This window comes from Phoenix dactylifera, unplaced genomic scaffold (assembly GCF_009389715.1).
Source record: "Phoenix dactylifera cultivar Barhee BC4 unplaced genomic scaffold, palm_55x_up_171113_PBpolish2nd_filt_p 000026F, whole genome shotgun sequence".
In the NCBI taxonomy this organism is placed as follows: Eukaryota; Viridiplantae; Streptophyta; class Magnoliopsida; order Arecales; family Arecaceae; genus Phoenix; species Phoenix dactylifera.
This window is the reverse complement of record NW_024067667.1, coordinates 1,183,432-1,198,668: the sequence shown is the minus strand read 5'-3', so window position 1 is coordinate 1,198,668 and position 15,237 is coordinate 1,183,432. Positions and strand designations below refer to the sequence as shown.

The 15,237-nt window shown below is 46.3% G+C and overlaps 2 protein-coding genes across 2 annotated transcripts; both read left to right on the top strand.

Moving 5' to 3' along the window:
• The first annotated feature begins 3,191 nt into the window (after positions 1-3,191).
• LOC120104564 (protein FANTASTIC FOUR 3-like) lies at positions 3,192-4,727 on the top strand. Its single transcript, XM_039115905.1, has one exon. It carries the CDS (start codon positions 3,514-3,516, stop codon positions 4,408-4,410), a length of 897 nt encoding a protein of 298 aa, XP_038971833.1. The 5' UTR covers positions 3,192-3,513; the 3' UTR covers positions 4,411-4,727.
• Positions 4,728-9,729: 5,002 nt separating this feature from the next.
• LOC120104572 lies at positions 9,730-13,587 on the top strand. Its single transcript, XM_039115911.1, has 2 exons — positions 9,730-12,953; positions 13,146-13,587. The coding sequence occupies exons 1-2, from the start codon at positions 9,730-9,732 to the stop codon at positions 13,585-13,587; spliced, it is 3,666 nt and encodes a 1,221-aa protein (XP_038971839.1).
• Positions 13,588-15,237: the final 1,650 nt, after the last annotated feature.

Sequence of the window (15,237 nt, the reverse complement as noted above, 5' to 3'; positions counted from 1 at the left end):
GAGGTGCAAATAGGTCATGTCGACCCATAATCCAACCCAATCTCGACCTAATTAGACCCAACCCGGTCCATATTTGATGATCGGTGCATTGGGTTGGGCTCAAAAATTGGACATTATCTAAATTTTAGGTTAGATCCAAATATTGTATTTTTTTCAATTCGATCTAACCCTAATATGAATCGACAAATAATAAACCTGATAGACCCAAAGCTAATCGAACCCGATCCAAAAATCCAAAGCATATAATCCTCCTAACTTTAAATATCTTTTCCAATTGATTTAATAAACTTACATTAAACTAATTCCATATTTTCATCCCAACAACTATATCTCCTCTCATCTATTTTGACATTATTATATTTAGACATTCATATTTCATTATTTTATTCAGTAGTTTTTTATTTATAAATCCCTCAAAAGTGCACGCGCGCGCATGTCTATATATATATTAAAAATTATAGTATGTAAATATAAGAATGATCAATTATTTGGATGAAATTTAAAGTTTCTAAAACAAAACTCAGGTCCAAGTGGGCTTCTTTTAGTTTATTTAATTTTTAATAATTTTATATTATTATTATATTTTAGCTATAAAAGAATGTCTAGATGCTTGGCTCGAACTGCAAACCTAATCTAACTTGGTCCAGACCCAAACTCAAATATTTCGGATTGGATCCAGATCACACTTAATCCCAATTTGATTCTATTTGATCAGCTAATAGATTAGGTTCGCATCTAAAATCATGGCCTGGATATGAAATCATGCTGCGTTAGGATTAAGCATGCTCCAATCTAACCTGATTTATTTTCAGCCCTGCTAGATTCAACCCACTTATACCCCCAATTAGCATAGCTACAAAATTACGCTGAATCCAACAGCTCCTACGCATTTGCCTTCCCATATTTTCATACAAAGATGAATGAGGTGAAGCATGACGGGTCCATACATACATGGCAACATATGTTAACATAGCTATGATTTTGAATTTTGATAGAAGGTAAAGATTACTATCAAAAAAAAAAAACTAATCACTAAGAAAATATTGCTCCATGGAAGATCTGGAGTCTTATTTTTAAGGCTTGACCCTTTGCCATGTCATCAATTGTATCAAATTATGTATCACATCGTCGTCCAGCCCATACAATATATTAAAATATTTGTAGAAGAAGAGAAAAACAAAAAAAAAGAGAGAGAAAAATAATTTTATTTTTCTATTTTATCAAATTCGGTATATCTCAGAAGTTATATACACTCGTGTACAGACTTCATATAAAGAAAAAATATAGGCTGATATATGATCATGCTAACAAAAAAAAAAAAAATTATAGGTGATACAAGTTGTCATATGATCCCTAAAATCATTCTTACAATATAACGCTAATAAAGAAAAATAATATAGGTTGATACATGATCAAGCTAATAAAGAAAAATATTATGGGTAATACAGGATATTATGTGATCTCTAAAATTATACTATCATTCTCCCTCAAACTCAAGATGGCATTGTAGTTGCCAACTTGAGTTTGGAAACTAGTTCACAAATATACCCAGAAACTGATATACTAGATCAAGAGCTGAAGTAGCAGCTTAGAAGCTGACGTGGTGGTGATTAAAAGTTGATGTGACAGCTCGAAGGTTGACGTGGTAGTAGATTAAGAGCTGATGAGGCAGCACAGAGCTTGATGTGGCAAAACACGAGCTGTTATAGTAGCTCAGAAGATGATGTAGCAGATTAGAAGTTGACATAATAACTCAGAAGCTGATATGGTAGATTGATGTGTCAAGCTGATGTGACAATTTAGAATTTAATATGATAGAACAAAAGCTGATATAGCATCTTAAAAGCTGATGCGACAGATCAAAAAGCTAATGCAGCAAACTGATATGTTTGGCAATGCTGATATAGCAAACTAACACAGCAGACTAATGTGTCCACTGATATGACTGACTAATATAGCAAACAATGTCTCTCGATGTATCTGACTAACGTGTCTGTTGATTTAACTGATTGACTAGTCTGATGATGTGGCATCGAAAAGATACATAGAAAATAACATTTGTAGCAAGGATCAAGCTCAGAGAGAAGGCAACCAAAGGTCAACAATCCTCTTAGACAAAGGAACCATGGAAGAGGAGCAATTAGGTGATTGACTCGTCTGATGATGTGGCAGTGAGAAGACACATGAGAGATAATAGTTGCAGCAAGGATAGAACTCAGAAAGAAAGCAACTGAAGGTCGACGATCCTTATAGATGAAGGCACCATGAAAGGATAGCAAGAGACCTTGAATCGGATGGTGAAGGAGCTGGAGGCAGAAAATAAAACAAGTGATGGAGAGAAATGGGCCGAGCGACGGTGAGAAGAGATGACCAAAGATCTGAATCTAAGAAGAAAAAATAGTAGAGAGGAGCTGCGGATCAATTAGAAAGTAAAGGATATTCGAGTATTAATCCACCGAAATAGAGGATAGCTAGATCTACTAAGGAATATTAGATCGCTGAAAATTGATTCACTAGAAAATAGGAGATTTGTGGATCTACCGAAAAATTGAGGATCTTCGAGTGCTGATTCACACGGAAAAAGAGATCGATAGATCGACAATCAGGATTTTCAAAGCTTCTAAACCGGGCAACGACGGCCACAACAAAGACGGAAGAGATCGTAACAACAGATTAGATAATCAATGGCTTTGATACCATATCAAAATATTTAGATAAGAAGAGAAAAACAAAAAAAGGGAAAAAAACTATATCTCTATTTTTCACAGTCGGTACATCTCAGGGATTATAAATACTCATAATTCTATAAAGAAAAAAATAATATAGACTGATATATGATCATGCTAACAAAAAAATATTATGGGTAATACAGATTGTCGATGTGATCCCTAAAATCACTCTAATAAAATTATGCTAACAGAGAAAAAAATAAAAATTTATACTTGCATGTAAATAAAAATATTATAAGTGATGTAGATTATTATGTGATTCCTAAATTTATGCTAACCTAATTCAATTGTTGCCTAAATTCTAATCAGTTATATATGGAAAATTGCTGCTAGGATCTCTTCACTTATTTAAGTTTGGTCATGATTAATCATCATCATTTTTGCTGTTAGAATCCCTTTACTTACCTTAAGTTTGGTCACGATTACCCATCATCGTATTTGCTGTCACGTTCATTTCACTTACTTAAGTTTAGCCACGTTTACTCAACATCATTTTTGTGGTCAGGAACTCTTCGCTTAGTTAAATTTGGTCACCGTTACTCATCATCCGTTTTCGCATCTCGAAAATTTAATATTTTTTGACCCTCTCCACTCCCTATATAAACTAGTGGCAGGACAAAGAGCAGTCGCCATCCCTTCCTGTGGCCTAAGAATTGTTTACTCTTTCCTCTTCTCTTCCTCCTCTTCTTGCTCTTCTTTTTCCTACTAGTCTTCTTCTGTTTCTTTCATTGGCACTATTCTGCTCTGTTTCTTGCACTGTTTCTTGTTCTCTGTTTTCTTCGTCATGCCGTCGATGTCGATGTTGTTGTCATCCTCGGTGTGCCAAGGGCTCCACCCTTTGAAACTTAAGCAGCCACAAATCCGAAGATGGGTTCTTCTATCCTGTACCCGCAAAGATCATGCAACATCCAAGAAAGCCAATGAAGAGATGGATAGTGGTGGCGGCGGCAGCGGCGGCGGCGGTGAAGGTGAACGGAGTCCCATCTACTTTTTTCCCAGTCCCTCGAAAAGCCCTCCAATGGCCGTAGACATGTCATGGCCCGTCGCCAAAACTTCTCCACCTCCAGCAACCAAGCGAGCGATCCATGGGAAGAAGAACTTGGCAATGTGCACAGAGACTTTAGGCTGCGAGACCGGCGCAGTATACCCTGTCGGTTACTTTGATGCTGATGCTGAGAACGGCCACACCGGACGTCCAAAAGAAGAAATGGTGGCGATGAGGAGAAAGAGGGGGAGCGAGAGAACCGGGTTTCCTCCACCGCTGACCACGCTGTTGGGGGGGTCCCGCCTTCGTATCTTGAGCAGGAGGGAGAATGGCAGGCTGCTGCTACAGCCTGTCAAGCCATCCGTCATGGAAGCCGAGAGGACCGACGGTCGACTTCGCCTTCGTTTCTACTGCGGCAGGCCTTTCCACTCCAATGACAAAGAAGTAGGAGAGTTGGAGTATGAGGAGGCGAAAGAAGAGGAGGAAGAAGAGGGGGGTTACTTGGGTGTTGTTGGTATGGAGATGAATGAGATGAGCTACAGCAGTATCAGTGGTGGGGAGGAGATGGGGATTGGGAGGTTTAGAAGGCCTGGTGGTTGTAAGGAGGAAGAGGGTGGTGGGCACGGGGGCATGGCAAGCCGCAGCAAGGTGATGCTCAACTGGGAGGCAGAGGCTTTCTGGGTCGCCAGCTCCTGAAAGCTTGCCATGGTTTCAAGGAGAGGAAGAGCTTCTCATAGTGCTTTCTAAACGTTGCTCTCCATTCTATCCAGCTATCTATAGCAGAGCATATAGTTTCCTCTATCTTTTGTCTCTCTAAAGTCATGAAGTTCCTCTCTCTCTCTCTCTCTCTCTCTTCTTTGTTAGTCAAAGTGGTTGCCGTTTGGCAAGCTAGGCTTATGACGGACTCAGAGGATGGTGTTTTAGGGGCATTAGGTTAGGTTTATGAGGATCCTGCTTCTTTGGACAACCTCTAGTGTTTGTGGATGGTTGTACTTGTTTTTTTTTTTAAAAAAATCGGATTTATTAAACCAACCCAGTAACAATACCTCCATGCAAATCAAAAAATAAAATATAAAGAAATTTATTAAATAAGTTATTCTCATATAAATATATATATATATATATATATATATATATATATATATATATATATATATATATATATATATATATATATATATATATATATATATATATATATATATATATATATATATATATATATATATATATATATATATATATATATATGGTCATTCAATCAATCGTACTATTAGTTTTTCTATAAAGATGTGTCACCTCACAATCATCATGTAGTATTAGATAGAAACTAGTTGCAGTTGTTGACTGTCTAGAAAACCATCTAACCACAATCAATAAGCCACCTTTAAGTCTTATGTGACCGTCTTCAGATGCATGCAAACTTTAATACTTCCCATACAGCACGTAACTTAGCAATTGAGGCTGTCATCTCAAACAAACCGACTCTCTTTGCTGCCGCTAGCACACCACTTATATTTCTAATAGCAAAACTAGCAAACAAATAAAAAATAAATAAAAAGTAACTTGTAAAGAGAAAATACTGGCTGATTGTATTTGTACTTGTTTTGGAGTCGAATAGTAACTTATACAATGACCATTATAAATATGAAGTAAAAGCAAATGGCTAAAAAAACTAGCTCATTGTTTTCTAAACGATAAAATTGTCCTAAGATTAACAGTGAAGATTGAAATGTCAAAACAACCACATCCCCCTCAAGTAACAGGTATCAACTATTATGACAGCATAATGACAAAGTTGTTTATCTTCCCTGTAGATGAACAATCATAATGATGTCACAGGGTCAATGTGATAATCCTGAAACGAACAAAATGGTGGCTTTATATCACAGGAGGTTCCTCTACAACTTTTAGTTGTAGATTCCTAAAATTAAGTGGCAAATTCTATTGGCTGTCCAACTCTATCTTGCAAATGTTTATTGAGAAAATTTGGTTTTATATGAAAATAGAATCTCATCTGAATTCCTCTTTGGGATGTCAAAATCTGCCAGTTTCCCAACTTGTAGGAATTTTCTTCAACTTCAGTTCTAGAGGATCCAAACACCAGATCAAGTGCACCTTATTTATAAATTGGGATAGTTTCTTGTCAAATTTATCTGAATGAGGTATAACTAGTTCCAAATCTAAACCCACACATTTGGTTTTAGGATGATAAGGAGTGCAGATATTATTTTATAACAACCAAGTTCATACATGACTTACAAAAGGGAGTATATGATGATAGTGTCCATGTCTTTAAACCATGAGGGATTAGGAAAACAACCTCAGTAACTTCTTTTCTCCATCTGCAATGGCCAAGTAGGTTGTGTGCCCGTTCATGAGGAGAGAGGGAGAGATCATGGACTAAATTAAAATCAAGGAATTGCTAAACACTTGAAAGGCTGGGCAACAAAAACAAAAGGGTGCGACATAGAACGAATCTGACATCAAGGGACCCAAATCCAAACTTGTGCATCTTGTGATGTGCTGTTGGTAGATGGAAGATGAAATGGTTCATTGACATTGATAAAAGAGTAGTCAGTGAAAAAGGTATGGAAACATACAATCTAACAAATCTTGATGACAAAAACTTATTTAGGCCTCAAAGTAATTTACAATAGAAAATAAGGAGTGGCCTGGATATGTGCCCTGTAATTAGTAGATCGAGATGCAGTCAAGTTTTGTGTAAAGCCAACTCAAGAATTTGGATTAACAAAGGCCAAAACAAGTCCTGCAAAACCTAATGAAATAAAGAAAATAGAGTATAGAAAACTGTCCTATAGACTACCCGTTCACTGGTCCTATGTGCCACTCGGGGATTGGTGCGATATTCGATGACAGGAAGTCATAGTTATAAGGTCAGGTACTATTCAACCAATTTTCCTGTAAACTGGAAAATTCAGCAGTACTATACAAGCAACCAAAAAATATGTATATAATTTTTAAAACCAAGAAACATTCATCAAAAAGACTTAATCTCATCTGGAAACCACATAACGATTGCATTGAACCTTGTTAATTAATACCGGTAGGTTGCTCACCTATTCACTCGCCATAATTATAAACAAAGTGTCAGATTTACATCAAAAAATTCAAGATTAAGGATATATTGATTATGAATTAATGTAAAAAAAAAAATTAAATCAGCCTTAATGTAGCTTATTTGTTTTATGAATAATCATTAATTTATTTAGATATAATATGCCATGAAAATATTTGCAAACACCTGATGCTACTTCTTTTTTATATCAATTTTATACTACTTGAGCAAAATGCAACCATTTTATGATAATCTACTTTATTTGACTTTTCTGGAAGCTATAGATCGTTATAAATAACTAGTGAAATTTTATAAGGTATTTAAAATTTTTAAATTAAAAATAATAAAATATTTTTCATATTATAAATTCAAGTGATTTGCACATTGATAATGCATGCATGATTAATACTAAAAGCAATAAAAGATAATATTTTAACCTAGTGAATCTTATGAGAAACTCAGCACAAAAAAGATAGCCAGAAAAGAGAACCCTAGAATGGCTGCTCTGTGAGAAACTCATATAACAGCAAGTTCCAAGAAAACCAATGCAAAGAGAAGATGACAGCTGATAACTTTTCTCTCTCTATAGCAGTCTCTATTTCAACCCCCCCCCCCCCCCTCCCCCCCCCAAAAAAAAAAAAAAAAAAATCTACCACTGTTAGCAACACTAGCCCTTTTATGAATAAAATGGGTTCCCCCTGGGTCCCCGATTTTGAGCCAGGGGAGGAGACGGCGGCGCCGGTGGAGGTGTGGCTTCGCCTTCCACGCTTGCCGCCGGAGTATTGGACACCGGCGACCATCCTGGATATTGCAAGTAGGGCCGGCCGACCAATCGCCGTGGACGCTGTCACCGAGCAGCGACGGGCGATGGCGTTCGCCCGGGTGAAGGTTGCAGTCGATGCATCCGAACCCCTCAAACCTGGAATCCGGATCCAGGGGAAGACGAAGGTGCGGTGGCAGCCCTTCGTCTTCGAAAATTTACCTCTCCTCTGCTCCCGGTGCGGGCGAATGGGCCACATGGAGGCAGCCTGCCGGTTCCCGATGGCCTCTGGGGTGGAGGTTCCGCCACCTGTGGCGGTGGACCCTGGTGGCGGGTCGGCTTCGGCGCCCCCTGGTGTAGGGGAGGAGAACCCAGGGCTGGTATTTGGTCCCTGGATGGTGGCGACGCGGCGGAGGCCTCCGCCGCGGGAGTCCCGACCACCACGGCCGAAGGAGGCTCCACCAGTGCCTGAATCGGGGCCGTCCCGACCGCCTTCTCCGGTAGCTAGACCGGAGATGCCCGCGTCTGACCCGAGGCCTGGGTCGCCTGCCGCTCGACCGCCATCGCCAGCTGCCCTACCGGTGTCCCCTGTGGACACCGAAGGCTGGCAAAAGCCGACGAAAGTCGCCAGGCGACGATCGCCGGCGGGTGGGGGCGAGGGCTCGCACCGAGAGCTCTCGATCCCGCTCTGGGTCGACTCGGTCGATGACCTCGACGAGGTCGACCGAGCGGCGGACTCGACCCTGGTCGTCTCTGGGCCCAGCGAGCCGAGTCGGGGCTGCGCCAAGCGGGCCAGGGCCCCGGTGGGCCCTAGTTCGCCAAGGGGCCCAGGCAAGCAGGCCCAATCGATTGGGCTGGGCCGCCGGGCCCGGGCCTTCAGAGCCCGGCGCGGGGCCCACGGCGTGTCCCGCGCCGATGGCGCGCCCCGTGCCGATGGCGCGCCTGCCCGCGCCGATGGCGCGTCTGCCCGCGCCGAAGGCGCGCCCCGCGCCGAAGGCGCGCCCCGCGCCGATGGCGCGTCTGCCCGCGCCGAAGGCGCGCCCCGCGCCGAAGGCGCGCCCCGCGCCGATGGCGCGCACCGCGCCGTTGGCGAGTCGCGCGCGGGTAGCAGGCCGCGTCCGCGGGCTTCGCGACGGACCGGGGCTGTGCGGGCCCAGCTGGGTGCACGGGGTGCGATGGGTCACTCCCATCTGGCGCGGGCTCTCCGTGGGCTACGCGGGTTGGGTCGATCTGGGCCGCGGCCTTTGCTGCAGGGACGGGGCCCGCTAGCTCTATTAGGGGGGGATCCTAGTGGATCTTCAGCGGGGGGCCTACAAGCCCAGTCAGCTGAGTGCTTGGGGATTGGGGCTGCGCAGGACTTTCAGGATGTGCAGGCCCAGGATGATCCGGCTTGGGATCTCGTGGAGCCAGCTGGCCCTTTCCAGTATAGGTCTCCAGGTCGAGGACCTGTCCCAGTGCAGGGGACCCACCTGCTTGTTGGTCAGACCCCTCCTGGGCGGGACCCTTGGGATTCTTTTGTGGGTTCTGGGAGAGGGCCCGATGGTGTCTACCGTTTTGGTACTCCGACCCAAGCTTTGGGTGAGCAGCACTTGGCTAGCCCAGGGGTGCCACTGGAGGCAGGTTCGGTAGAGCCCCTGACGCTTCGTGATGAGGCGACAGGGGTGCCGCTCGGAGAGGCGCCACATGAGGGTCTCCCGGAGGCAGATGCCAGTGGTGACTGCTCCACGGGATTAGCTACAGCAGAGGGGGACCACCCAGCTGTCGTGCGACTCATCAGGGCGGCAGTCATGTGCGAGGTATCTGATGAGGTCGAGCAGCTGGGGGATGTAGGCCGCCAGCCTGAGCTAGCTCCCGAGGCCCAGGGGGAGGAGGTACCTGAGGCCGACCGAGCAGTTGTTGATCCATGAGGATTCTAGCCTGGAATTGTAGGGGGGCGGCCAAGCCGGCCTTCATGTCCTCCTTTAAACGGCTAGTGCAGCTCCACTGTCCTGAGATTTGTTTTTTTTGCGAGACACGTTTGTCGGGTGATGGGCTCGGTCGACTGAGGCGACGCCTGGGGAGGGACTGGGAGACCTATGCAGTCGAGTCCCAGGGGCTGTCTGGTGGCCTTTTGATCCTGTGGAGGCGGGGGGTGGCGAAGATTGATGCCTTCCACAACTGCTCTCAACAGGTAGTGATGGTTGTTTCGGAACCTGAGGCGGACCCCTGGGTGCTGTGCGGTGTGTATGCGAGCACGGACTACAGGGTCAGGAGACCCCTTTGGCATGAGATTACCAGCTTGCTTGCCCAGGGTATCCCAACGGTGGCAGTTGGTGATTTTAATTGTATCCAAAGTGCGGATGAAAAGAGGGGAGGTGCGCCTTTCACTGATAGGATTGATAGGAGGGAGTTTCGCGACTTTGTGCAGCTAAATGGCTTGGTGGACTTAGGCTTCTCGGGGCCACGGTTCACCTGGTGCAATAATCAGCCCGGCGGTGCTAGGGTGTGGGAGCGGCTAGATAGGGCCTTTGCTTCCCCAGACTGGATCCTTCGCTTCCCTACCTGCCGAGTTAGCCACTTACCCCGGATTGCATCGGACCATTGCCCCTTGTTGATCTCGACCTCGTCGGTATCGGGTCACCATAGTCCTTTTCGTTTTGAGAAGATTTGGCTGTCGTACCCCCAGTCCTGGGACATTGTTCGAGAGGCGTGGCGTGTTCCGGTGCGGGGGGACGCGATGCGGCGAGTCTCACGCAAACTCGAGTTGACCAAACGGCGGCTCCGCCGTTGGAATCGCGAGGTAGTGGGTGATATTTTTCGGAGATTGGAGGGGGTGGAGGAGGAGATTACGACACTACAGGAGAGAGAAGACCTACGGGGTGCACTCCCGGAGGATGACATGTCTCATCTTCGGGGGCTTCTTGCGACGCACCACTCACTGCTACGACAGCATGAGATTTTCTGGCGACAGAAATCTCGGGTCCAATGGGTTAACGAGGGTGATCGCAACACTAGGTTTTTTCATCGGACGACGGTTATTCGGCGTCAGCGGAGTATGATCCACTCACTGCGTGATGGGTCTGGCCGCCGAGTGGAGGGTGAGCCTGCCGTTGGACAGGTTCTACTCGACTTTTTCCGCGCCAGATGGACTGAGGATGAAGGCCCTGGTGCTGATGACCACCTTCCGCGGGCTGATGTAGGTATTACTGATGATGAGAATATGACCCTGGTTCGGCCGGTGTCGGCGGAGGAGGTGCAGGAGGCAGTCTGGGCGCTAGCAGCGGACAAAGCTCCAGGACCAGATGGGTTCCCCCCTATTTTCTTCCGCAGATATTGGGGTATCATTCGGGAAGCTGTGATCGAGGCTGTCCAGTGTTTCTTCACCCAGGCAGCCATGCCTGAGGATTGGAAGGCCACTTTCATTACACTCATCCCGAAACGCCAAGAGGCAGTGGAGCCGGGTCACTTTAGACCCATCAGTCTATGCACAACCTTGTACAAGGTTGTGGCGAGAATCATGGTGGGCAGGATGAAGCCCCTACTGCCAAGCATTATCAGCCAAGAGCAGGGGGCTTTCATTGCGGGAAGGAACATTTCCCACAATGTCATGCTGGCTCAGGAGATGATGTGGGATCTCCAGCGGGCATCGAAGCGGGGCAGTTTGATGGCTGTCAAGCTGGATATGGAGAGGGCTTATGACAGGATCAGATGGAGTTTTCTCCGGAGGGTACTGGAGGCTTATGGCTTCCACAGGCGATGGATTGGATGGATCCTAGGGTGTGTCCAGGGGCCTAAGTTCTCTATTTTAGTCAACGGCACACCTTCGGTATTTTTTGAGTCCACCATGGGGCTGCGACAGGGATGTCCCTTATCCCCTTATTTATTTATCATTTGCTCTGATATATTGTCCCGTGCCCTCCAGAGGGCGTGTGCAAGCCGGGAGCTGGAGTCCTATGTTCCAACACCGGGGGCGGGACCTGTCTCTCACCTACTTTTTGCTGACGATTGTCTTCTTTTGTCCAGAGCGCGGGTTTCGGAGGCACGTGTACTTCGCAGAGTGTTGGCAGCTTACTGTGCGGCATCCGGACAGAGAATCAACTTCACGAAGTCGGCTATCCAGTTCAGCCCCAGCACAGAGAGCAGAGTCCGACAGGAGATCAGGAGTATCTTGCAGATGCCCGAGCAGGAGGGGACTCTGGTTTACCTGGGAGTTCCCATCACGGGCCGGAGGCTACGAGTGGCGGAGTGCTCGGGGTTGGTGCAGCGGGTCGAGAGCAGGCTGGAGGGATGGAGGGCATCTTCACTATCCATGATGGGGAGGCTGACCCTTGTCAGATCGGTGCTTGGGTCCATGCCGGTATATCTCATGGCCAACACTGTGGTCCCTAAGACGACTCTGTTGAAGATTGAACGTCTTCTCCGGAGCTTCCTCTGGGGGTCCCATGGTGGGGGTCGTGGGGTACATTTGGTGGCCTGGGAGCGGGTATGTCGGCCCACCAGTGAGGGTGGTCTGGGAGTTCAGTCCCTTCTGGAGCGGCGTGAGACACTCATTGCACGGCACGCAGCTCGTTTCTTGTTGGAGCCACATGGGCTTTGGAGTCGGGTGATGGCAGCCAGATATGGCCGAGGGAGCCTCGAGGCGGCACGGCGCGGTCGCCGCATCTCTTTCATGTGGCGGGAGATTGGGCGGTACCTGCCGACCGTGTTAGCTCATACCAGGTGGCTGATGGGCGATGGCCGGACCATTGTTGTGACTGATGACCCGTGGGTAGATACCATTCCCTTGAGATATTGGCCGACGACGGTGGATTTCGAGGCAGCAGTAGGGCTCCGGGTGTGCGACCTCCTAGCACCAGGGAGGGCAGAGTGGGACGTGGACAGACTCTACCAGTTGTTCGGGGCACATCTAGCTGAGAGGATACTTGCCATGCCAGTACCAGGATGCGAGGGCCCAGATGTCAGGGTTTGGAGCACTTCGTGCAGGGCCAGCGTGAGGCTGGGTGATCTGGCCCGGGTGATTCAGCGCGAGCATGAGAGTGGATGGGACGGTGCCTGGATTTGGAGGTCTAGGCTCCACCCGAGAGCAGCACTTTTCCTATGGAAGGTGATGTGGGACCGCCTTCCGACGAGAGCTGTGCTGAGCCGACGTGGTCTGGGGATCCCTGCGGAGTGTGGGGCCTGCGGTGCGGATGAGTCAGTTGATCATGTACTATTTGGATGCTTGTGGGCGCGGCAGACATGGCAGTGGACGGGTATCCCAGAGGAGGTTTGGCGGGAGAGGAGACTGTTTTTGCAGATGATACGTCAGTGGCTGACTAGTCCGCGGACATGTCAGGAGGCCATCCGAGCGATTTGCACCGCCCACCAGATCTGGTTGGCAAGGAACGCTCGCACCTTTGGCGAGCGTCGGATGTCGCCGAGGTTTGTTGCGGAGTCCGCTCGAGCATTGGCGATGGAGTTCAGACCTGCCAGCCCTTCAGATACGACCTTGATAGCTCGGGACACCTGGGGTTCTTTCTCTGCTCAGGCAGCTCTTCGGACGGTGTTCTTCACCTGGGAGCCCCCACCCCCGAGTTTCCTCAAGGTCAATTTTGATGGCTCAGTACTGGACAGTGGTACACGAGGCGGTGCCGGCTTCGTCATACGAGACCCTCACTCTCGGGTAGTGGCAGCGGGCGGCTGCCGGCTTTTCGACACATCAGTGCCAGCGGCGGAGTTGCGAGCTGCCTGGGCCGGCCTCTGCCATGCGCGGCGGGTACTGGGGGCTAGCTCGATCATCTTGGAGGGCGACTCATCCACTGTTATTGGGTGGATTCGGCGGGAGAGCATTGACCATCCTCTGATCCGGGATATTAGGATGATGATGAGGGACGTTGTGGCCTTTGAGGCCAAGCATGTATTCAGGGAGGCCAACGGAGCGGCCGACTGGGTTGCTGCATATGCAGCACACCATTCGGGATATGCCTTGTGGGCAGGAGAGCGGGAGTTGCCATTGGCACTACGCGAGATTTTGTATTTTGATGTTCTTGGGTGTATTCGGACACGCGCTGTCTGAACAACCCGTTTCAAGCAAAAAAAAAAAAAAATAAAAAATAAAATAAAATAAAATGGGTCCATCTTCTCCCTCATTCCTGTAGGGACTACTGTCCTTCCTAATGGGTGCCTGAGATCCTGTCTTGGAGGGATTCAGAACCTGGGTGACTGCTTTAGAAGCCACAAACCCAATACACAGGCAGCCAGGAAAGACAGGAACCAACTGGCCCACAAATTGCACCCAACAACACAGCTTAAAATGTCCCTAAACACACATAAAAGCTAATGAGTAGCCTACCCTTAAAAATGCATTAGTTTTCAAGAGCCCTTGAATGTCAGATTCCGTGACCTCCCACGAGGGGAGGGAACAAGCTATGCTGCATGCACAAAACTTTTTTACAAAATTTGCCATATCAGTTGGTACCAATATGTACCGACTGTACCCTAAAGAATATATCGACACCCAGTATACGGAACTACCACCATACTGGAATTGTAGTGGGATGACACTAGTATGAGGTTTGATACCGAGACGGCGAAACTTGCTTCTTCATGTGCTAGATATCTAAGGTCATGATCACATTTTGCTTATGACATAACCGTAACAAGTACATAAGATTATAAAGTTTGATAATCTTGTTTTGATGCATCAAACTCATGATACTTGGCTAATAGGAATTTAAGCAAAAAAATTATACATTTTCTAGGGAATGACTTGTTTTTCTGGGCAGTAAAGTATGGTCAAAGATTACACATAGCAAACAGAATTACAAAAAGATAAATTGAAAAGATAAAACTTAATGCTACAACAATCCTGTCATGAATCCACTATCCTTTAACATGGTGCACCACGAGCTAGAACACTACTTGCCGTTACATAGCATTTAACTCTTTTCTTCGGTGACAAACACCGAAGAAAGCAACCAATGCCCACAAAATTCATGGACCTCAAAATCAAAACAATAGATATTATTATCCAGAGTTTTGAGTGTAGAACTGTTTCAAGATACATGAAGATTCTGGATCTCAACTTTCAAAGCTTGGAGTCTTTGCTTAACATTTGCCAACTCACCTTGAGTCATAAACAATTGATCTATTCTGTGCTGAGCAGCATCTGGGTAAGGCTTGCTGATGATATCGACAAAATGAGTTAGTTTCTCAGTGCTATGCTGGAGATCCTTCTGCATGGCGTCTTCTCACTTTCTCTATCGCTTCCTTTGGACGGGTAGGAAATTTTGATATTGCTAACCACCTATATGACAAGATAGTGAAATAGGGGCAGCTCTCAGACAGTTCTTTTAAAGACACCTGCAGCACCACAAGAAAATCTAATGAAAATAAGTATGTTTTGGATTCGGAAGTCTTTTTTGGAACAGAAGATATGAAACTTTCAAGATAAAAAAAAAATATATCTTCCTTAGATATGCATTATTTGTATTATCATGGGCTGTTTTTCCCAACCAAGGACAGAAAATAGATTTTTCAGGTGCAGTTATGTAGGTGTTACCTGCCAACTGAAAAGCCTGAACTAAATCAAAAAGATCTACCATATTGGTTGACCTAATTAACCATACCATACCTCTCACACTTGAGTAATATTTTGAATATCTGGTTACATATCAACTGATCCTACAACAAGAATTGAAACTTCAAGTTGCTCTGCTATGGGCAC

Excerpts from the sequence above, each read along its gene's own strand:
- LOC120104564 (XM_039115905.1), top strand. The coding sequence starts at position 3,514 with ATGCCGTCGATGTCGATGTTGTTGTCATCCTCGGTGTGCCAAGGGCTC.
- LOC120104572 (XM_039115911.1), top strand. The coding sequence starts at position 9,730 with ATGGTTGTTTCGGAACCTGAGGCGGACCCCTGGGTGCTGTGCGGTGTG. Across the intron at positions 12,954-13,145 it reads GAGCGTCGGATGTCGCCGAG|TGGTACACGAGGCGGTGCCG; the intron begins GTTTGTTGCGGA and ends AGTACTGGACAG.